Source organism: Vipera ursinii (genome assembly GCF_947247035.1).
Source record: "Vipera ursinii genome assembly, chromosome: 2".
NCBI lineage: Eukaryota > Metazoa > Chordata > Lepidosauria > Squamata > Viperidae > Vipera > Vipera ursinii.
Window position 1 is genome coordinate 228,357,451 of NC_139513.1, and position 23,351 is coordinate 228,380,801.

A 23,351-nucleotide genomic window follows, 5' to 3' on the forward strand; every position below is an offset into this window, starting at 1 on the left:
ATAAATATATAGATATGTTAACTTTTGGAAGAGGTTTCGCTTCTCATCCAAGAAGCTTCTTCAGCTCGGACCGGATGGTGGCGAATGGAAAGATCACACAACGTGATCTGCTCTGCCCTGTGCCCTCCCTCACGCATTCCTGTAAAAATCTCAACCTTCATTCTCCACAAATTCCGAACAGATAAGAAGGCGTAACTCAGATGAGCCCAAAGCCTGCGCGGGAGGCGAAAGGGGGTGTGTGTGTGGGGGGGTGTGAGTGGCTTGCAAGTTAAAAAGAAGTGGAGCAGCGCCTCCCCCCCACACACACACACAAACACAAACACAAACGCACTTTCAGGTGACCTCTACCCCAGTGAAAGAAAACCGGGAACAGAACAGGAACCTCCCGGCTCTTACACGAAGGTGGAATAGCGGCTACTCCGGCTAGTAAACGAAGAGAAGTGAGCGCCGGGGAGGGGCTAGGAGGGCCGGGCCGCGCAGGGGGCGGGAAGCCCGATGAGGTCCCCGCCTCTTTTTCGGGTTTTCTTCTCGTGCAGCTGGACGGTCGGCGCATCTCCACGATCCGCTGGTAGGTAGGGCGGGCGCTTTCTTTTGCCTCTTCCCAGGGGGGATGCGCGTCTGTTTTTCCCTCGTTCCCTCCCAGGTTTTTCTGGGGCAGACTCGGGGTTGTTGTTGTTTTTTTTCTTCCTCTCGAAGAACTCCTTTTAAGAAGCGGGCTCCCGATCCCTCCCAGCCGCCGGGCTTTTAGGTGGTAATCCTGAAAGTAGCCCGAGGGAGCGTGGAGGAACTTTGCCCGGGGCCAAGTGCAATGAGTAAACTTCGATCAAAAAAAAAAGTTGCTGGTTTTGTTTTTTTTCTTCCGATACTGAAAAGTTGCTTGCATGCTTATTATGTTCCCGATGTAGGAGAATCTCTGTAACTCGGAGGAAATTCTCCCCAATTTACTTTTTCTCTTTATGCCTGTTATCTACAACCGATTTACCTCTCTCTGTGTGTGGTGGGAGGGGGGAGGGAGCACCGGCGGGATGTATTAATGACCACTTTTGGAAATGTTTTATTAAGAAGAGGAGAAACTGTACCGCGAATTACGTTTTAAAGCCTGCTTAATACAAGCCTTCCTTCCAAGCCCATTGCCCTGTCCGAATTTTCCTCGAAAAGAAAAAAAAAAAAGAATTGGCGGCGCGCAGCAACTCCGAAGTTGCTGTGAAGTTTATCTCCATCTCGCTTTTCCCTCTCCGTCCTTGGGCTCGGGGGGGGGGAGGGGGGAGGAGGAGCGCCATTTATCAACCTTGGGGACAGGTGGCTCTTTCCAAAGAGCGAGGCCTTGGCTCGGAAAGTTACGGCCGCTGGGCGTTTCCACCTCGAAAATGGAGAAATAGAGTCGCGTGGAAAAACCACAGTTTTGACGTAACCTTCAGCAGAATGGTGCGGAATGGAGTTTTTTCGAACTTGGGAGGAAGCGAGGTTTCAACCGACTCGGTTGAAGAGGGTAGCTGCTCTTCTGTTTAAATCCAAAAGAAGTTCCCCGGCACCTTAAAAAAAGCTAACAAATGCAATCCAGGGATGCAAGGGAACTTGCTCAGATGCACAAAAGGCTGCTTTGGATTATCGAGGATAATTGCTTGTGAAGGAGCTTATTGCGGCGAGGCCTGAAACAAAATGCAAAGTATTACGGTGGGACTGGGACGCTGATCTGGAGTTTCTAGAGGTGGGGGAGTTAAATTCATAAAGCAGTGGGGCATACTTCCTGTTGTGGGTAATCTGATGATCAACTCTGGCAGGTTTCAGAGTGTTATTTTTAATATCCTGTGTAAGGCACTGATTGCAGCCACCCCTCAAGAAGCTCATCTTTCTCTCTCCCCTCCCCCTCCCATGACTGCAAAACTGATCTACAGTGGGCCTCCTAGTTTAAAGTGATATGTTGAACTTTGAACCTTGTCGAAGTTGGTAACCAGATGATCAGCAATAAGAACAGTAAAAGTGTTGGTCTGGCAAGTTGGCGCTAACTAGACATGGCATAATTGGTTCCAGATAATCAGGGGAACAGGCCAGGGCATTCTTGCTTTGGGTCAAGAATGTAGTAGGATGTCTGGGAAGGTCTTGTTCCAAAGAGACTTAATGGAATGGCGGCAGGCATGTACCTGTTGTGGGCACACTCACATCTGACTGGCAAAGCCATGGTGAACACCAGCAGAGAGAGAACAATGGAATTAAAATAAATAAATAAATAAATAACAAGTTGCAGTGCTGGGTCCTGTGCTTGAGCTAGCAGCAGGGATCCAGCGGTGACCTCAGTGAGTGTGAGTCTTCCTGCCTTGAGTGGAAAGGAATGCTGGTGTTGAGTCATCATCATCATCATTTTAGCCATTTTCTATCCACTGCAGAATGAAGGCCACATGTTTCCAACCAATATGGTTCTGAGGTTTCTTTTGCCAGTTGGGCCTGCAATACTTGCTGATGTGGTCGATCCGTCTTGTTTTGACTGTCTTTCGTGGATACATTTTAAACAAGTGGGGTCCATTCTATGACTGCCTTGGTCCACCTGCCAATCGGTTGTTCTTGCTATGTGACCAGCCCATTTCATTTCATTTCTTTTACTCTCTTGATGCTATTGTATACTTTCGTTTGTTCTCTAATCCATGTGCAGGTCTTTCTGTCTTGTGATTCCGAGCGTGTACCTTTTCACCGCTCTTTGCGCCACTCATAGCTTTTGTATTGATCGTGAGGTTAGTGTCCATGTTTCACCAGCATATGTTAAAGCAGGTAGCACCCACTGATCAAAAACTTTTCAGGCAGAGGGGGAGGTTATGTTTAGCTTGCCAAATGACTGCCAACGACATTTAACACACACTGTTCAATTTCCTTTATTGTATTACCTTCCATTGAGATCCATTGGCCAAGGTACATGTAGTGGTCTAGTACGTCTAGTTCAGGGATAGGCAACCTTGGCTCTTTTATGACTCATGGACTGGGAGTTGAAGTCCATGAGTCATAGAAGAATATATATATATATATATATATATATATATATATATATATATATATATATATATATATAATATTTCTTTTGATGAATTTATTCAATATAACCTGAGGAATGGTATAAATATGATGAGGAATAGAAACGAAGTGGGGATATTCTGAAAGTTTTAAAGATGAAATGTGGGGAGAGAGGGACACTTGTTTAATTACAAGTAAGAAGAACCTCAGGAAAAGCCCTTCTTCTGGATCTGACTCTAGGGAAGCATTGCTGGATTTCAAAGAGAGAGGCATAAAATTGAAATGGAAGCAGGCTGCTGAAGACCATCAGAACAATGAGCCAAAAAGGGCTTTATAGATTTGACCGGTGTTGTAGCATACAGAAGTATAAAATTAAAGCCTGACTCTTTAGGAAGGGATTGTTCCCGCTTGTTTGAGAACAGCAACATCAAAATGTCACCTTAAATTAAATTGGGGGGTGGGGGAAATACCCCTAAGAGTTATCAGGAGTAGAATCTGTGCAGAAGGACTGTGAGTTCCATGCAATTTTATTTCCCCAAGCAGATTCCCTGCTGTTATGTCACTTCACACTTGTGTTCCATCACTGGCACTTTGTGCTGTGTATTTGGCAGGCAGGACAGTGTTGAAGGACTTCTACGTAGCTACAGCATCTACAGCATATCTCTTGGTGTATCCTTTAAAAGCTTGCTTAATGTAATTTTAGGATTAAAATCTGGGTGTGAAAAAACAAGTTATGTCTTTAGTTTCCATTTGTGTTATTTTACTAGCTTGTAATCCTTTCTGTATGCGCTCACTGTGAGATGGCTGTTATTTGTTTGCCACTCAGTATTGCCTTGAACCGCCAGATAGGTGGCAAATAAATTTGATAATAATTGAATTTTATGGGGATATGCTCAGAATGCAACTCAGGTTCATGGTATCCCAGAGTCACTTAATAGTGAGATGGCCAGCATATAAATTTAATAAATATGTCAACTGTGTACACTTAATTTGCTTTTAAAATCCAGAGGGGTACTTCTAGCTTAAGGCAAATTTGTTCAGCCTGCAAGAATACTTAAGTTAAAGCAGCTACTGAATAGGCAGAGTAGATGATTTAGGACAGGGGTCCCCAACCTGTGGTGGGATTCAAATATGTGAACAACTGGTTCTCTGTGTGTGGATGCCACTTCTGGAAATCCGTTCTGGGTCTGGGCAAGAAAAAATTAGCTATTGGTTCTGCCGAAGTTGTGCGAACTGGCTGAATCCCACCACTTTCCCCAACCCCCAGTCCGTGGACCAATACTGGTCCACAGCATGCCAGCAACCAATCCGCACAAACAAGCAAAGCCCCATCCGCCAGATGCAGGCAGCGCATTAAAATGTGCACTCTCCAGTCTGCGGAAAAACCTCTCTCCACGGAACCGGTCCCTGGTACCCAAAAGGTTGGGGGATTTAGGAATTACCTGAAGTCACCTTCTTTAATTTGACATGTCCACAAATGCTAGATTGGTAAATGATAATCACAAGTGCTACATTTTGTTCAGAATCTTACTTGTCCAATAAATAGAGCAGCAAAGATGTACAGCAGAGTAGTAATTGGTTGAGTTTCTACTAAAATAGTTTTCCAATCCAGCAGCCAAGAAATGTTCTAAAGTAACATGTTCTGTTTCTATTAGTCCTTAATGAGTCCAAGCTCCTATTTGATTACAAAAATAAAACAAAATTGTCAGCACTCCTCCTTTTGATCCAACTCTGTATATAAGGTAAAAAGTAAAGTTTTACACCTATATCATCTTTCATGTCCAAATGCTGGCACAATTAGTGGCAGCTGTATACCAGTGCCTCTTTTTGAACCTCTTCTGTTCAAATGGATCCTTTTTAAAAATAGTAATAAAAGATTACAGGTGGTTTTCTTACCTTGGATTTCTTTTCTGACAGGAGACTGGCCAACTACCTGGTATATCACTCTGGCTAGTTGTCTGTCTTCTCTATTTCTATTATTTTTGTATTTTTCTCTCCCTTTGATGTTCCTATTTATGATTTCTTCCCTAGAACTAATCATATATCTACTAATTTATAATGCTTCATACTTCTTATAAAACAAAGACTATGGCATACATAATATGTTTCCTTTCTTGATGGAAATGAGATAATATATGATATATATGATAGGGGTGTGTGGGTGTGTGATTTTGAAGCAGTAGGCTCTATGTTTAATAGCCTTTAAGGCCAAAAATGGATGGAGACATTTAAATTAGCTACCAGATGCGATGATAGTTTCAAGTTCCATCTAGGATTATTTTAAAGAATGCTAAAGGGAAAAAAACTTGTTGTGTCTGTAGATAGTTGCAAACATGTAAATAGGAGGTTGCAAAAGAAGGTTCTTGAAGCGGGAGATTCTGGTGCAACTATTGGTTGAAGTTGCAAAGAAGCGGGAAAACAGCGATTGATGATTGGTTACAGTTTAAACAGTTCTAGTATAAAAGCTTGAAACATTTGACAGTTGTCAGTTGACTTATGTGTATTGAATAAACTCTTTTCATTGTGAACCACTCTGAGTCATTGTCTACCTGAACCAAACAACTGGTGACGAAGGTGGGATAGACGGCAGACCAGAGTAGGTTCGGCGGAACAGCTGCGCATAGGCGGCAAATTTGAAAAGAAGTCACAGTCAACCACAAGCGGCCGCGGCGGAATCAACAATCCTCCGAATGGCGCAAATCGGGTCCTTGAAAGAATTCGACCCAAGCTTCCCAGAGGACTGGGAAGAATATGTAGGACAGGTCGAAGGGTTCCTGCTTGTTAAGGGGATAACGGACGACCGAAAAAAGGCGGCAGCTTTACTGACCATATGCGGCACACCAGTATATCGGATCGCTGTAGGACTTTGTCAACCACAGCCGGTCTCAAGCGTTCCGTATGCCGATCTGTTAGCTAAACTAAAAGTACATTTCACGCCAAGGAGATCCGAACTCTTTTGGCGTCGTATTTTCGAAAAAAGAAATCAGAGGCTGGGCGAATCGATTCAAAAATTCATTGCTGCAGTCAGAGAAGCCGCAGTACGATGCAAGTATGACAACTTGGAAATCAGAATCCGGGACCGAGTGGTACTTGGCTTGCGAGACGAGCATCTACAAAATAGAATAATCGCCAAGCCCACCGGCGATTTGCAAGAAGTATTGGACGAACTATTAACTTATGAATCCACCGGGTATCGCGACCCCCCCGTAGTAGCATGGCTACGTCTGCCGAAATTAATCAAGAAGGCCTTGTGGACTGCGGGGAGGTGGACCAGCAATGGGAAGATGACATCGCCGAAGTCACCAGACGGTTTGGAAAAATGGCGGCAAAACCATCCCGAAGCGACGGGCCTGAACCGAACCGCCGATTCCAAACCGCAATACCACAACGACAAGTAACTGCGACCCAACGACAATGGAGAGACACCGCAACGAGGCCGCGCGACAACGACAACCGATATGGCAGCTGCGGGGGCAATCATCCCCATGCATCTTGCAGATTTCGTACCGCCAGATGCAGATTGTGCGGGAAGACCGGCCACATTCAAGCCATTTGCAGGGGCCGTGCACGCGACAATCGCCTACATGAAGTCGACGTTTGGCCCGAAGGTAAGGTAACCCCTTACTACAGTGGCAAAGAGACCCCTAGACCGAGGGCTAAATTTCCGAACCGGGGGGAGGTGGCGCGAGTCAATCATAGTAGAAAGGGAAAAATTAATAATTTTCCGGAAGGAAAATTAAAAATTATAGTCCAATTGCAAGGGGTTCCTTGCAAAATGGAAATAGATTCTGGGGCCTCAGTGTCCATAATATCTAGTGAAACTTTAAAAAAGATTGAACAAATAAGTGGCAGAAAAATTCCACTTAGCTCAACTAAAATCCAATTGACCGACTTCCAAAAAACCCCAATAAAAATTAAAGGGAAAATTACCCTTAGTGTTAAATATAAGGGGTTTAAGGGAGCTTTAGATTTAATAGTTACTGAAGGCCATAGGACCAGTTTGATAGGCCTTAACTGGTTTCCTGCCCTGGGCATTTGGATAGGGGGAATAAACACAGTTATTAAAAATAAGACCCTCGAATCAGTCTGCGATGAATTCGCAGACATATTCGATGGGTCTTTAGGTAAATATAAAGGGCCCCCAATTAATTTTAATTTAGATCCGTCGGTTAAACCCATCCGGCTTAAGGCCCGAAGGGTGCCTTTCGCCCTTAAGCAAAAAATCGAGGCTGAGCTCGATAAGCTTGTAGGCCAAGGCGTCCTAGAACCAGTCGAGGGTGGTTTGTGGGAAACGCCGATCGTCACACCCCTTAAACCTAACGGGGATGTGAGGATCTGCGCTGACTACAAAGCCACCCTGAACCTGGGAATGAAAAAACACGCTTACCCGGTCCCGACGGTGAAGCAGGTCCTCGCCACGATACAGGACGGCGCCATATTTGCCAAGTTAGACTTGGCGCAGGCGTACTTGCAATTAACTGTTTCTGAAGAGGCTGCAGAAGCTCAGACGATAGTTACCCACAAGGGGGCGTTCCGAGTCCACAGACTGCAATTTGGTATTGCAGCAGCTCCAGGCATCTTCCAAGAGGTGATGGAGAGGACCTTAAAGGGCATACCTGGTGTATACCCTTATTTTGATGATGTTCTGATAGCTGGAAGAAATGAAGAAATATTAGCAGAGCGTCTGGAACAGGTATTGGAAAGGTTTAGGAGGGCTGGACTCAAATTAAAAAAGGAAAAATGTTGTATTGGGGTTAAATCCACTGAATTTCTAGGATTTAGGATAGACAAAAATAGAATTCATCCTACCCCTGATAAAATCAAGGCAATTAAATTGGCACCAGAACCAAAAAACAAGGCTGAATTACAAGCCTTCCTTGGATTAGTTAATTTTTACCACACATTTGTGCCACACAAAGCTGCCATAGCAGAACCTCTTCATAGACTTTTAGATAAAAAAACCCCGTGGCAGTGGCTTGACAAACATAGAGTTAGCTTCCAAACATTAAAAAATATTCTTTCTAGCCAATCAACAGTAACCCATTTTATTGAGAATAAACCAATTTATTTAGCTTGCGATGCTTCACCTTATGGTGTGGGGGCTGTTATCAGCCACTTGGACAGTCATGGTGTTCAAAAGCCAATCGCATATTATTCCAGGACGCTTACTAAAGCAGAGTGGAATTATGCACAGATTGATAGGGAAGCATTAGCAATCGTGGCAGGAGTAAAAAAGTTCCATGATTACCTTTATGGTAGGAACTTTACCATACTCACTGACCACAAACCATTATTGGGACTGTTTACCACTGATAAACAGACACCCCAAATAATGTCGCCCAGAATGCTGAGGTGGTCAATTTTCCTCTCAGCATATTCATTTTCCCTTCTACACAGACCAGGCAAGGAAATGGGACATGCAGACGCCCTTAGCAGACTGCCATTAAACAATACTGAGGAAGACCCTGCTCCTGTGGGACAAATAATGTCTTTACAGGACATTCCTGAATGCCCTTTAACTGCTAAAGATATAGCTGAGGCAACCAATAAAGACCATATCCTAAAAAGAATTATGGCATGAGTCCTTAGTGGGTGGCCAAGTACTAACCCGGATGCCAAGTACATTCCATATTTTAGAAGAAAGGATGAATTATCATCCCATTTGGGATGTGTTCTGTGGGGAAACCGGGTTGTCATTCCTGAAATCCACAGATCTACAATTTTATTAGAACTACATGAGGGTCACCCTGGAATAGTACGTATGAAGGCATTGGCTAGAAGTCACTTATGGTGGCCAGGACTTGACAAGGACATTGAAGAATGTGTTTCTAATTGTTATTTGTGTCAGCGTTCTAGACCTGAGCTGCAACACACACGTACTCATAAGTGGGAGTTGGCCAGGAATCCTTGGTCTAGGATTCATATTGATTTTTCTGGACCGTTCCAAGGGTTAACCTTTCTAGTAGTAGTGGACAGTTTTTCTAGATGGCTGGAGGTAGTACCCGTCAGTTCAATGACTTCAGGTAAAACAATACAAGTCTTAAGGGACCTCTTTGCCACTCATGGGTTACCTGATGTAATTGTGTCAGATAATGGGCCCCAATTCACCTCTGTTGAATTCCAGGATTTCCTCAGGGCCAACTTGATTAAACACACGACATCAGCACCCTTCCACCCGTCCACCAACGGCTTGGCTGAACGCAACGTGAGAACCACCAAGGACGCATTAAAGAGAATCATCCGTGGCGATTGGCACCAAAGACTGGCAGAATTCTTGCTGACCCAACATACGACCCCTTGCACGGCTACCGGAAAAAGCCCAGCAGAAATGAGGTGGGGAAAAAGATTAACCACCAAACTGGACAGGTTACATCCTGACAGACTACCATCAAGTGCGGAACCGGACATTCCAAACAGATCATTCAAAATTGGGGACCTAGTCTGGGCCAGGAATTATACACAAGGGGACAAATGGGTCCCAGGGGTGGTCACTGAGATAATGGGACCCTTGTCTTACACTATTGAGGGGGAAGGGAATAGGGTTAGCAAAAGACATATAGATCAGCTAAGGAAGAGAACTATTGGTTGCATGCCAGTTGATGGGGATCAAAGTATACACGGGGGGAACAGTGCATCACGGCTTATTGATAACAACCTGCCAGTTAGTGGGGAAGCAGAAATTCAAACCAGTCCGTCCACAGCTAACCAACAACAACACAGTCAAATTGACTGGGAGCTGCCCCCTTTGAGCAGGCCAGCATTAGCTGAACATCAACATCAAACACAACAACAACCACAACTTATTAGCAGAGAAGCATCTGAGCCAATTAGTCAAGAGTCCAGATCCACCAGCGTAAGCCAACCAAGCAGACATTCTGATAGAGATGACTTAGGTATCCAAAGCAATAGATATCCATCAAGAGTCCATAGGCCACCCAAATACTTAAGAGACTATGTCAATAAATAACAACAACTGGGGGGTAAGGGGTGTTGTGTCTGTAGATAGTTGCAAACATGTAAATAGGAGGTTGCAAAGAAGGTTCTTGAAGCGGGAGATTCTGGTGCAACTATTGGTTGAAGTTGCAAAGAAGCGGGAAAACAGCGATTGATGATTGGTTACAGTTTAAACAGTTCTAGTATAAAAGCTTGAAACATTTGACAGTTGTCAGTTGACTTATGTGTATTGAATAAACTCTTTTCATTGTGAACCACTCTGAGTCATTGTCTACCTGAACCAAACAAAACTTTTAAAAGATTCAGACAGCCATTTGTCTGAAATGGTATGGACTGTCTTGCTTGAGCAGTGGATTGGACTAGATGACCTCCAAGATCCTTTCCAGCTCTGTTATTCTGTGTTCTGTGATTCAAATGAGATGGTATTTGGCGTAAGATCATCTACCTAGGACTTTATTCTGTCTTCCATATGTACAGGCTGACAGTTTAGAAGTTAGCAGCGGAGATTAAGGAAAGAGCTTCAGCAAAGTTCAGAGACCTATTCTTTGAATAAATCTTATTAAATTTGTTTTTTGTACATCATAACAGCTTTTCTTCAGCTCCTAACTGTAATGGTGTTACCAACGGTGGCTAAACATTATGCCCAAGAGGTTAATGTTTTGCCAGTTAATGTTTTTTGAGAGGGTAAGCAATTTATAAGCCCAAGAGGTTAATGTTTTGCCAATTATTTTTTTTCCAGAGGACAAGCAATTTCATGTGGTATGCAGATCCCCCCCATGTTTTATTTTAAGCATTGTCATCTGAAGTCTCATCAGAATTTTGAAGTTATTCACATAGAAATACACACGCATACACCATGGATTCCACAGCAGCCATCTAGGGATTTGCAAATGTTTAGTCCCTGCCTTTGAAAATCACATTGCTTACTCCTAAGACACATGAACGAATTACTCATATTAACTGCTACTTGCACTTAAGCCCAATGAATGTTCAGTGAAATATATCTACTCATTAAAATAGAATGGGTAGAAGGGTGATTACTGCTCTCTTTCAGTGATGCCTAAGTCCTTAAAAGTTGGGTTAGTTGTTAAATTTTAGCATCAATAAGTGACCAAATAATTTAATTCCATCTGATAGATCATATTTCTCAATGAATTTGGTTTAAGTTGTTGAGTTTCTTCTGCTTGGTGACGCTTTCTTTATACATGTATACATGTACTAAGTCTCTCACTACAAGTAGCTACTATACAGGTTGTAGTTCTGTATCTAGTGATTTGTGTTCAAATGCTATTACACTGATTAAAGCAGGATGTATACATGAACAAATTGAGTTTCTCAAGAATGGTGACTAAGCGCTCTATTTAAAATAGGTTTCCTCTGTAAGGAAACTTCTTCAGAAGTAACTGCTTCTCTGTTTGGTGTTATGGGAATATATAACTTGAAAACTTAAGCATATTTTTTCAGACATTGTTAAAATAATACAATGCATTTTGGTTTTTGTGGCTAATTCTCACTGCTGACCATGTAACTCAAGGGTATGTTACATGTAGACCTAGACTTTAAAGTTAACAGATAAATCTATCTACTTGTCACTTTATAAAAAGTAATTAACCTCCTCCCCATAATACTTTGGGTTTTTTCAGATTTGGTTGAGATAATTTGCTGTATTGGGACACCATTATGATACTGGACAACTTTGAAACATTTTGAAGGAGCTTTTTATTCCAACTTACCAGTGAAGGATGCTGGTAGTATTAACTCAGAGAGACAGTATAGGATTGGAGGGTGGGGGTGGGGCTGACGTGCTAAGGTCCATGGGGTTGCAAAGAGTCGGACACAACATAGTGCATGAACAAGAAGTCAAGGACACATACAATGTCATTCATTTTTTAAACCAAACTAATTGTTGTATCTCTGTTAAAAGATGCTCGCAATGATTATCTCTTTAAAATATTCCCACTTATTTTTATTAACTCGAGTCATATGGAAAGGTATGTGTGTCAAAAGCATGGATCCCTTTACATTAAGAAGTGATGCTAGCATTGAGAAAGTTGCACTAGGGGGATCAGATGCTGACCATTTAGGGGGATCTTGATAGACCTGTGAATTATAAGAATCACTATCATTGCACAATTACTTTGTGCACAATTATTTTGTCTCCCACAGACATGCTCTTGAAAGATACAGCGCACCTGGAGCATGGTATACATTCAAAAATAGTTTGAGAAATCTCAGAAGGATCCATTTTTTGCTGAATTTCTTCCAGATCTCAGAAACTGGCATCTTTCCAAGCTCCTAAACCCTTAAGCCATGCTTGTCTGAATGCTTGTCTGTGAAGTCCTAAAGATGTAGCTGCAGGTAAGCAGTTTAGTGTTTTCCTGGCACTATGTCTCTTTTTCTAAGTTGTGAAAAGAATAGTTGTGTAACGGGAAGAGGAGGGGTAGGTGTGTGTGTGTGTGTTTTTAAAAGAAGGTGTATGAGTTACCCATTTGGACTCTGTGCTATTCCAAACAGGTCTCCTAAATAAGGCTATAGGTAACAGGTTTCAAGCTTGCTGTGAACAATAGATACTGTTGTGCTACAGCACAATTGCCTTCTTTGTTTCTTGTTTTGGTGTTCTGTCTTTCTTTCCTGTAGATTTTGGCAGACTTGTTTCTGCTAAAATTATCTTCTCTTTTTCAGCTTATAAGAAGTAATTATCCTGCCATTGCAGGATGGCCAAAGTGAGCTAACTTTCCTTAATAAGGTGGTGTCAATGGAAGTGTTGATTGTTACCTCATTCCAGCTGAGCCATGTGCTTCAGTGGGATTGTTGTGAGGGTGTCAGATAAACTCCACAGGCGAGAATGAAGGGCACAGAATAATCCTGCTCGAGAATGGATTGCTCCCAGAGGGAAGAGAGCTTTGAAAGCTGCCATCATGGAAAAAGGTCTCAAAGGGGGGATCTGTGACTTAGGTACATAATTTATGATTGTGATTGTGGTCCCCCACCCCAAGGCTTTTAGGATGAACAAGCATGCCTTTGAAACGCTACCTTTTGAAGAAGTTCCCGGCATTGTTTTCCATTTTTTATGAGAAGATCTGTCCTCCAGATTGATCCTGGAATGAATGCATAGCAGTGTTCACAAAGCCATCCAATCTGTGCAGTGTCTTGTCTCATGTACACACAGGCTTGTTTGCAGGAATTCTCTAGAGCAGTTTTCCCAGGCTAAGTTCTTTGTCTGACATATCTGAGTGTATTTCGGGGGAACCGTAGCATGATAGCTTGCAGCGGTTCTTTTCATGGAGAACAAGGAATGTGCTACCTAATAAAATTATCTATTTTCAAAGTCACTATGATAAATTGATTTAAGTACAGGTGAATTCCATCTCCCACTATTACAAATTCAGGATAAAGTCTAAGTAGAATTTTAAAAAAAAGAAAGGAAAAGCTTCTAATAGATTATTGTTTTAGTTTTATACCCTATGGCAGGGGCCTCCAATCCCCAATCCATGGACCAGTAACGGGCCACAGGATGCCAGCAATCGGACCACACAAACAAGCAAAGCTTCATCCGTGAGATACAGGCAGCACACAAAGCCACGACCCCTCCAGTCTGAGGAAAAACCTCTTTCCACGGAACCGGTTGGGGATCTCTGCCCTATGGCCGTAAATCTTTTTTTCTTTAACCATTCTTGGAGGAAAAAAGTATTAGAAAAGTACTACCTCAAAAATTAGCACACAAAAGTTGGCTCTTCTGTCTATAGGACAGGGTAAAGTGAAATTCAATACGTAAATGAGAGTATCTGACCACAGTTATATATACTGAATCTCTGAGTAGACTGTATGTCTTGGTTAATGGACAGAATTATGAATAGAATCAAAAATAGCTCTATCATTCTTCTACTAGATCATTTGTTAGTTACTGAATTTCCAGATGGTATTGCTCTAGGTTGTTATAAGTCCTTGTTGTTGTTGTTGTTAGTTGCGAAGTCATGTCCGACCCATCGCGACCCTATGGACAATGTTCCTCCAGGCTTTCCTGTCCTCTACCATCTTCTGGAGTCCATTTAAGCTCACGCCTACTGCTTCAGTAACTCCATCCAGCCACCTCATTCTCTGTCATCCTTTTCTTCTATTGCCCTCAATCTTTCCCAGCATTAGGCTCTTCTCCAGTGAGTCCTTCCTCCTCATTAGGTGGCCAAAGTATTTGAGTTTTAGCTTCAGGATCTGGCCTTCTAAAGAGCAGTCAGGGTTGATCTCCTCTAGGACTGACTGGTTTGATCGCCTTGCAGTCCAAGGGACTCGCAGGAGTCTTCTCCAGCACCAGAGTTCAAAGGCCTCAATTCTTTTGCGCTCAGCCTTTCTTATGGTCCAACTTTCACTGCCATACATTGCAATATAAGTCCTAGGAAAGTTCATTAAACATTTCATACAGGTATTATTAATTTGGATAATGCTTACCACCTGCCAAAGTGGTTGGATTAATGAAGTTTCCTTGCTGAAATGTCACATCCCCATGAAACTGTTCAGGAGAAAAGCTGCATTAGCTTTTACATGAGACAAGACAAAGGTAGTTCAGAGTTCCACAGGTGTGACAGCCGATACCTTCAGCACTGTATACAGGTAGTTCTTGACTTAATGGCCATAATTGAGCCTGAAATTTCTATTGTTCAGCAAGACAGTTAAGTGCCCCATTTTACGACTTTTCTTGCCACAGATGCTAAGTGAATTATTACAGTTGTTAAGTTCGTAACACGGTTGGTAAGTGATTCTGGCTTTCCCATTGTCTTTGCTTATTAGAAGGTTGCCAAAGGTGATCACATGATCCGGGACACTGCGACTCATAAATATGAGACAGATGGCAAGAGGCAGAATTTTGATCACATGACCATGGGGATGCTGCAGTGGTCCTAAGTATGAAAAATGGTCATAAGTCACCTTTTTCAGAGCCGTTGTAACTTTGAACGGTCACTAAATGAATGATTGTAAATTGAGGATTACTTGTGTGTTTAGGCTTTCTTCCTAGAGTCATTACCACTGAATACTGTAGAGACATTGATGCCCCTTGAGAAATTATACAAAGAGTGGAATTTCAGCACTGAGGACTCTGGCTTTAGTAGTTCTTAACCAGGTTTATGGTTATGAGACTTTATAGAAGAACACTACTGGTTTATAATAGGGGGATGATGCTACTTATACAGGATTAGGGATTATTAATACCTAAGGGATTTTTTTGAGCAGTATTCTGTTGAAAACCACCTTCCAAAAGATAGCACTCTGTGGTTTCGTTTCCTGAATTTCGTTTGATATCTTCAAGTTCAGTATAGTATCACAGGATATCCCTGTGATTATGATTACACATTAATATTTCTGCTTTATATTACCGGATGCTGTCAGTCTATGGTCCTTGCAAAGTAATTAATTAAAAAACTGTTTCACATCTGAGGAATGCTGTTCTTATATTTCATATCTCTCTTTGCATGAGACATAGCAGTTAAGCTAGCTACTTATCATCTGCAGCTTCTCCCAACTTGGTGCTCATCCAGTAGCGATATGTTCCCCAGAATTCATGGGCAACTCACACCCAAGTTAAGGGAAAATGCTGTAATATTTTTAGCTAATCTGCTTTTGTCCAACCCTTTTATTGGAATAGTGCTGTGGGACTTCATTAAAAATGCAAGTAGATATTGTTAGGTCCAGTAGTTTATCAAATAATTTCCTCTGTATTTTACATAAATATGTTCAATGAAGCTGATTGGCAGTAACATAGTTTTTTGAACATTTTCTAGTATTCTATATTTAAAGGCATGAAACTGAGTGCCTAGCTTTATTTCATATATTTTTTCATAGCTTTCTGCCAATTCTGCAGGAATTTTCAGAGAGGGCAGTTACCCGTTTTAAGATCTGCTGGGTTTCTTTCTTCTTCCCTTAGTTTTTTCATCAGTACTGGAAAGTGAATCGGTAATTATTTTCCTCTTAATAGAAGATGGTGAGTTTTACAAATACCTTTCTCTTCAGTCTTGGTATTTCCATCTTGATATCTTTGTACATGACTAATAGTGTTATGAGAGCTGGTTTGGGTTGCTTAGCCATGTGTAAAGGATGTTACTGTGGCTTACACTGTGTAAGCTTTTTACTTGACATGTAAAAATATAATTTGCAAACCTAATGTAAAACCTAATGTAAACAGAGTGAGCGCCTGTTACTCGTCCCAGCTTCTGCCCACCTAGCAGTTCGAAAGCACGTAAAAATGCAAGTAGAAAAATAGGGACCACTACGGTGGGAAGGTAACAGCGTTCCGTGCGCCTTTGGCGTCTAGTCATGCCGGCCACATGACCACGGAGATGTCCTCGGACAAGCACTGGCTCTTCGGCTTTGAAACGGAGATGAGCACCGGCCCCTAGAGTCGGAAACGACTAGCACGCATGTGCGGGGGAACCTTTACCTTTACCTTTTTAATGTAAAAGGGAGCCTTTTTGAAAGTCTGCATGCTGAAAAAAAAAATCTCCTGTACCCAGGCTTAAGAATCTACCATGTTTATCTAAGTTATAGGAGAAAAAAGTGCTATGTTTGCATAAGTTAAAAGCCGAGTGGAGTGTTAAACTGTAGTTTCACAATTCCACGGACACAGAATCTCCTATCCCCACAAAAACATCTTGTGTAACTGATTCCAGTAAGGAATTGCTATTTTGGTTTAGCAATAGTTTTATTATGATTATAATACAGGGTGGGGGGAAATGAATCCCCATTCTCAACACATTGCCTTTCTGATCCTATCCAATATTCCTCTGTAGCTATTCTGTTAAGACAGGGCATACTGATTAAGCATATACTATTTTAATGCCTTTTTCAGAACTTTAACATAATATGGGGCCAATTTATAATTTTATAATGTTTGGATGGAAACAGAATTGAGACTTAGGAGCTGTGGTGGCGCAGTGTTTAGAATGCAGTATTGCAGGCTAATTCTGCTGACTGCCAGCAGTTCGATTCTCACTGGCTCAAGGTTGACACAGCTTTCTATTTTTCCAAGGTTGGTAAAAGGAGGACCCAGATTGTTGGGGCAATATGCTGACTCTGTAAACACCTTAAAGAGTGCTATAAAGCACTACTAAGCAGTATTTAAGTCTAAGTGCTATTGCTATTTTACATTATTTTTGAGTTATATAAATAACTCATATATAACTCACACCCTGGACGGCATCTCTTTACTCTCCTACCATCCGGTAGGAGATATAGGAATATAGCCAGCCGTACCAACAGGCTGAAAAATAGCTTTTATCCGTGGGCTGTTAAGCTTTTAAATGGGACATAATCTTATGCAGAATTGACTTGGGAGGCCGGTGTGTGGTGTAGTTGGTTCACATAGTGTGGTGGGATGGAGGGTTTGTTGTCACTGTGTGTTGGGGGGAGAGAGCAAGGGGGGGAGGCTCAGCTAATCTCAATGTACACATGTTGTACTTTGACAATAAAGGTTTATTATTATTATTATTATATAAATCTACTTAGGTAGAGTTTTCACATATCTCTAAACTTCTTGCATAAAATGTTAGCCTTGCTGTCTTTCACTGAATATTGGTTAAATAAAACAACTTTTAAACAAGAGTTAATGCAATGGAGTAATACAAGCATGCTCAATTTGGTGCCCTTCAGGTGTTTCAGGATTCCCATCCCACATAGCCAAAGTTGTTTTTCTCCAAAAAAAAATTTAGAAACTTATTTTAATTCTAATATTGCTTTAAATGCACAAAGTAAATAAACCCCAATTATGTTATTAACACCTGCACATATTAGATCTTTTTTTTAATTTAGAAATAAGATTAAAATTCTAGCTATGTGCTTTCACGTTTGGAAGGCAAGTTATACAGTTATCACTCTTCCTATAAACCATGTATCCTTGATAGATTACTATTTCTGAGAAGCTATAAGCTTGTTAAATTGTTTTTGAAGGAGAGAATTTAATTCAGAAAGCAATCTGTATTTAAATGGATTATTTAAACCGTGTATCTTTTTCCCTAGAATTACAATGTTTGAGTCAATGTACGGTCTCTAGTTGGGTAGTCTTTAGCAAACAGTAGACTGAGTTACAATAAGCAGCAGAACAAGACACTCTCAGTTATTTCCTTCAACTAAGCTTGCATTATATCCTTGGAGTTAGTCCAATCTAGTATAATTAGAGTAAAATTTGAGGGAAGATTGGAAATGGATAAACTATAAGACTTGCAAATGTAATGATAGAAATGTGTATGCAGTCTGTAGTGAGAAAGGAAAGAAGTAGAAATGGCTGTGTATTAACTGCCTCACTACCCACTTTCTTCTATGGAAATAAGACATGCATATGTTAGAAGAAATATCAAAGTAAAGTTGCATGTAGTAGGTATGATGTACTTAGGAGGAGTATATGGTAAAGCAATGAATGGATGCTGAACTGTGTATTGAATACTAATATGAGTGATTTATCAATCAAATCTTTATACTGTTATAGACCGGCACTGATATGAGTGAAATAAATACACTAGGATGGTTCGTTGATATAGAGAGAATGAATGAAGCCTGGATGATAAAATCAATATATGAAATAATAGGTAGGGGAAAGCCAAGAAAATGAAATGCTTATTCATTTATTCTATTTATATGATGGAGAGGATTCTATTCCAAATAGAGACCTACTTCTTGGCTGGGAGACCTACTTCTTGGCTCCATTCAGATGGCTATTTAATAGGCAGAACCTGCAGCATGTCGATCCTTCTCATCTTATTGGGTGAACAAGAAGATAGATGCTTCTTCAAATATCCTGGTTGTGAAGAACTTTGTACGGGACAACCAGTATCTTGAATTGGACCCAAAATCTGCAGGTAGCTAGGGAATCTCACAAAAGAGATGGTCCATGGATGTGATTGGAAGGAGTTGATGGTCCTCAAAAAGAAAGAGTTTAAAGAAAAAAAGGAAATGCATGAAATTGTATAGATAGGATGGAAGCAAAGATGGTTTGCAGGCTTAGAAAGGTATGCTGAATTGTATATTGACTTTAGATATGTTTCATTTCTTTTTCTGTTCTATCTTCAGTTTCTTTTGCTTACCACTTTCTCTTTTTTTCCCCTCTTAAAGGGGAAACCAAGTATGCAGAAATTTAAGGCAAAGTTATGAATAGCAAGCTTATATCCAGGTTTGAATTTATGTGCGTCTGTCAGTGCACATACCATAACTGTGTGGTTAAATGTTAATGATCCAGCATTAGTCTGTCAAATTTGTGTTATGAAAGATGTTTTCATAGCACATATTTAAAAGTGCCCTGGGCTAACTCTGCCCACAACCTGGAGTTCGTTCCTAACAGACTCAAGGTTGACTCAGCTTCCATCCTTCTGAGATTGGTAAAACAAGGGCCCAGATTGTTGGGAACAATACACTGACATTGTAAATTGCTCAGAGAGTGCTCTAAAGCTCTATAGAACAGTGTATAAGTCTAAGTGCTATTACTATTTCTATGTCCTCATTCAGCTGAATGACAAGATAAAGATAGGTGGATCTGCAGATTTACAGCAGATTATAGAGAAAAGAGCTGGTTCTCCCTGACTTTATCTTCCTTTTCATTTATAGGAATCTATCAATGAGAAATGCTAACAGAACTCCACATGGCTGGAACTTAATCATGTGTACAGAGAAAGTCCCTTAAATATCTGAAAGGTTCCAAATGTTGTCTCAAATGCTAAAGAGGAAACTTCGTCACTGTGCTATCCTACGATTTAAGCCTCTTTGGGTGTTAGTTTGTACAGTTGGAATCTGGTCTTATATTACAGTTCTTCAGAAACCAACCTATCAAGATTATGAGCATTTGGAACTGACTGGTGAATATCCTAATGCAGTAAACTGTTCCAAGATACTGGAAGGTGACACAGCAGAAATTCAAAAAGTAAAGCTTGAGCTGTTAACAGTCTCCTTTAGGAGAACCCCCAAAATAACTCCAAATGACTATATCAACATGACAATTGATTGTGCCTCCTTTATTAAGAAGCGGAAATATATTATGGAACCTCTTAGCCAAGAAGAAACAGAATTTCCCATTGCATATTCAATAGTGGCTTATCATAAAATTAATATGCTTGAGAGACTTCTGAGAACCATATATGCTCCTCAAAACTTTTACTGCATTCATGTTGACAAAAAGTCCCCGGAGTCTTTCTTGGCAGCTGTAAAAGGGATTGCATCATGTTTTCATAATGTCTTCATTGCCAGCCAATTGGAAAGTGTAGTGTATGCATCATGGAGCCGGGTACAAGCTGACCTCAACTGCATGAAGGATCTCTATAGGAGGAATGTGAGCTGGAAATACTTAATCAATCTCTGCGGTATGGATTTCCCAATCAAGACCAATAAAGAAATAGTGGAGAAGTTGAAAACCCTCAACGGTGAAAATAGCTTAGAAACGGAAAAAATGCCTTCAAACAAAGAGGTGAGGTGGAAGAAACATTATGAAGTAGTTGATGGCAAGGTAAAAAACACAGGGATAGACAAACAGCACCCACCTCTCAACACACCCATTTTCTCTGGAAGTGCCTATTTTGTTGTTAGTAGGAGGTTTGTGGAATATATATTAGAGAATAGCAAAATTCTTGCTTTTATAGAATGGGCTAAAGACACATACAGTCCCGATGAATACTTATGGGCAACAGTTCAGCGAATCCCTGAGGTTCCTGGTGCCGTCTCCGCCAGTGACAAATATGATGTTTCCGATATGAATGCAGTTGCCCGGTTTGTGAAGTGGCACTACTTTGAGGGGGATGTATCCAAGGGTGCTCCTTACCCCCCTTGCAATGGAGTTCACGTCCGTTCTGTATGTGTCTTTGGAGTCGGAGACTTGAGCTGGATGTTACGGAAACATCATTTCTTTGCCAACAAGTTTGATACTGATGTTGATCCTTTTGCAATTCAGTGTTTGGAAGAACATTTACGAGACAGAATGCTACATCAACGCAGACACTAACATGTTGGTTTTGTTTGGTTTTTAATGGTAAATGTCTTCGTCATTTGATTAAATTGGCAGAAAAGAGATGGAGAATATAACACCCCTTTTTTGTTTTTAAACAAAACTTGTAGGGTGATTAGCTGATTATGTCCCCTGAGTTTTCTTAATTCTATTTTTGATTCTAAGATAGTTTTGTCACAAAAATTCTCTTGCATAAGGCCAGAGGATTTTAGGCATGAAACAAGATCCTTCAGTTTACAACTCACTGTTCACCTCTCCTCTGTTTCTTTTAAAGAATTCTATTAGAAATCTAATAATCTTGATCCTTAGATTGTGTAGCCATTAAGACTACTTTCCTTAGTGGAAAATGGACAATTTTGAGGACAGTAAGGAGGCAAACACTAAGTACCATGGTATAATAAGATTTCAGATTAACAGAAATTTATGAAATTATGAAAATGAAAGTTGAAGTACATTTATGTCTCTATAGTCAAATTATTGAATTCTGCCCCCCCTTTAAACTGTACCAGTAATATTTACATGTGTGTGTGTGTGTGTGTGTGTGTATAATTTTTTGGATAGACTAGTAATATTTGCGTGTGCGCGTGTGTGTGTGTGTGTGTGTGTGTATAATTTTTCGGATAGACTCTAGTCTTCAGTTTTGTATAGACGTTTTGTCTTCCGAAATGTAGCAGAAGCCTCCCAGTTAAAATATTCTCAGGGAAATAAAATGTATGCCTGTTTGTGTTCATTTTAATATAACTTTAATATGTTTGCTGCTTGCTAGACCATTTGTCACTTTTCCATAAAGGAAAAGAAATCAGTAGAAATGTTAATTCATGATAATTTCTATCAGTATTTTTGTTACTAGAAATATTTGAACCTTCCAAACTGAAAAACTGTGTCCTTTTTAAGGCGTGCTTTTATGCTAACTGCATCAGCTTTTCTCCTTAGAAGGGGAGGAGTTAACATCTTTCAGTTCTTAGTAAATCGCACCAGCAGAACAAAGAAAATCTAGAACAGGCAAAATAAGTGTTCTTTTTTTTACAGCTAGAATTCTTTTTCTTTTCTTGGTGTCTCTCCTGATGCTAGCTTGGAAACAATTTTTGGAGATGGCATGAGGTACAAAATAGGAGTCGAGTTTCCTGCTGAACATCCAAGTGTTCCAAAATAGCCCATAATTAAAACGGACTGGACAGAATTCCAACTGCCGGCTGCAATATATTATAAAAATTATATTTCTATACTACTGGGTTTTTACATGTTTTATTTATGTGTTAATTAAAAAAAAAGACAAAGTCTTCTTCAAATTAAGTTTGGATCTTGTTGACATCAAGGGAAAGCCCATCGGATTTCCTTGGCCAGCATTGGTGACCAATGCTGAGGGTTGTGGGATTTAATTTATTTATTCAATGGTCATCTCCATGTACAGCCTGGTAGGCAAAGTTGTAGACAAAAGTGAAAATGTTTTAAAAAGAGGACAAAATACTACCTGGGCCATCGATCAGCCAAGTAGGATGAGCGATTATTTAGAAATTTGCCATCAGGAGAATGATTAAAAATATGCCATTTCAATTATATTACATAGATAATATGTGGGGGACAAAGTTTCTTAAGGATTATTTGCCTTTTCACTCCACTTTGGACCAACTGCCCACCCTCCTCTTTTGAGGATAGGAACTGCTGTCATCTGACCAAAGGTAAAATGAGTTTCTGTAGGTCAATGTTTCCCAACCTTGGCAACGTTTAAGATATGTGGACTTCAACTCCCAGAATTCCCCAGCCCCCATGGGGAATTCTGGGAGTTGAAGTCCACATATCTTAAAGTTGCTAAGATGGGCTAACGCTGCTGTAGGATTTATCCCACAATGCCTGTGATTTTCCTTAAGTTACCTTTCTTAAAGATTTTTGCTGCAGATTACTATAATACAGTCTTGTATTCTTTCCTTCACCTTTGTGTCCATAGACCTTTTTTCAAACTTCCCTACTGGATGATCTTGGCCCTAGACTCTCTTGATTTGGAGTTTCCAGTAGCTGATTAGAGAGGCTTATGTTGAGACATCTAGCTTGGCATAATCCTGAAATATTAGTGAAAACCATAGTTTAGCTATGCAATTGGAACATGGCAAGACACAGCAATGGCTCCTGACCTATCTTTAAAAGGATTAGCAGATTCAGCAAGGCATCAATCCTGGTTACCTCGTTGGATTCATTTGGCATGTGAATGAATTCTCTGACATCTGAACTGGTATGTTCTTACATATGATGGTACTCACCCTTCATTTAGGGACAATTGATGTCTTCCAAAAATATTCAACCATATGCAGTAAACCATTGCATGTGATTATTTTAATTTTGTATGTTATTTCACACTACTGATAATAACTGATTATAAATTACAATTCACTGATTATAAGTGAATGGAATTTTGTTAGCTACCTTGGCATTCATT

At 40.6% G+C, this 23,351-nt stretch overlaps 1 protein-coding gene across 3 annotated transcripts; it reads left to right on the forward strand.

The window, feature by feature from the left end:
• Positions 1-505: 505 nt before the first annotated feature.
• Positions 506-21,454, forward strand: GCNT1 (glucosaminyl (N-acetyl) transferase 1). Of its 3 annotated transcripts, XM_083354629.1 has the most exons (3): positions 506-568; positions 12,121-12,312; positions 19,534-21,454. In XM_083354629.1, the coding sequence occupies exon 3, from the start codon at positions 19,628-19,630 to the stop codon at positions 20,915-20,917; it is 1,290 nt and encodes a 429-aa protein (XP_083210755.1). In that variant the 5' UTR covers positions 506-568; positions 12,121-12,312; positions 19,534-19,627; the 3' UTR covers positions 20,918-21,454. The 3 variants fall into 3 exon arrangements, with proteins under 3 accessions (XP_083210755.1, XP_083210756.1, XP_083210757.1); XM_083354630.1 differs by lacking the exon at positions 12,121-12,312 and having other exon boundaries at positions 540-568; XM_083354631.1 differs by lacking the exons at positions 506-568; positions 12,121-12,312 and adding an exon at positions 15,842-15,925.
• Positions 21,455-23,351: the final 1,897 nt, after the last annotated feature.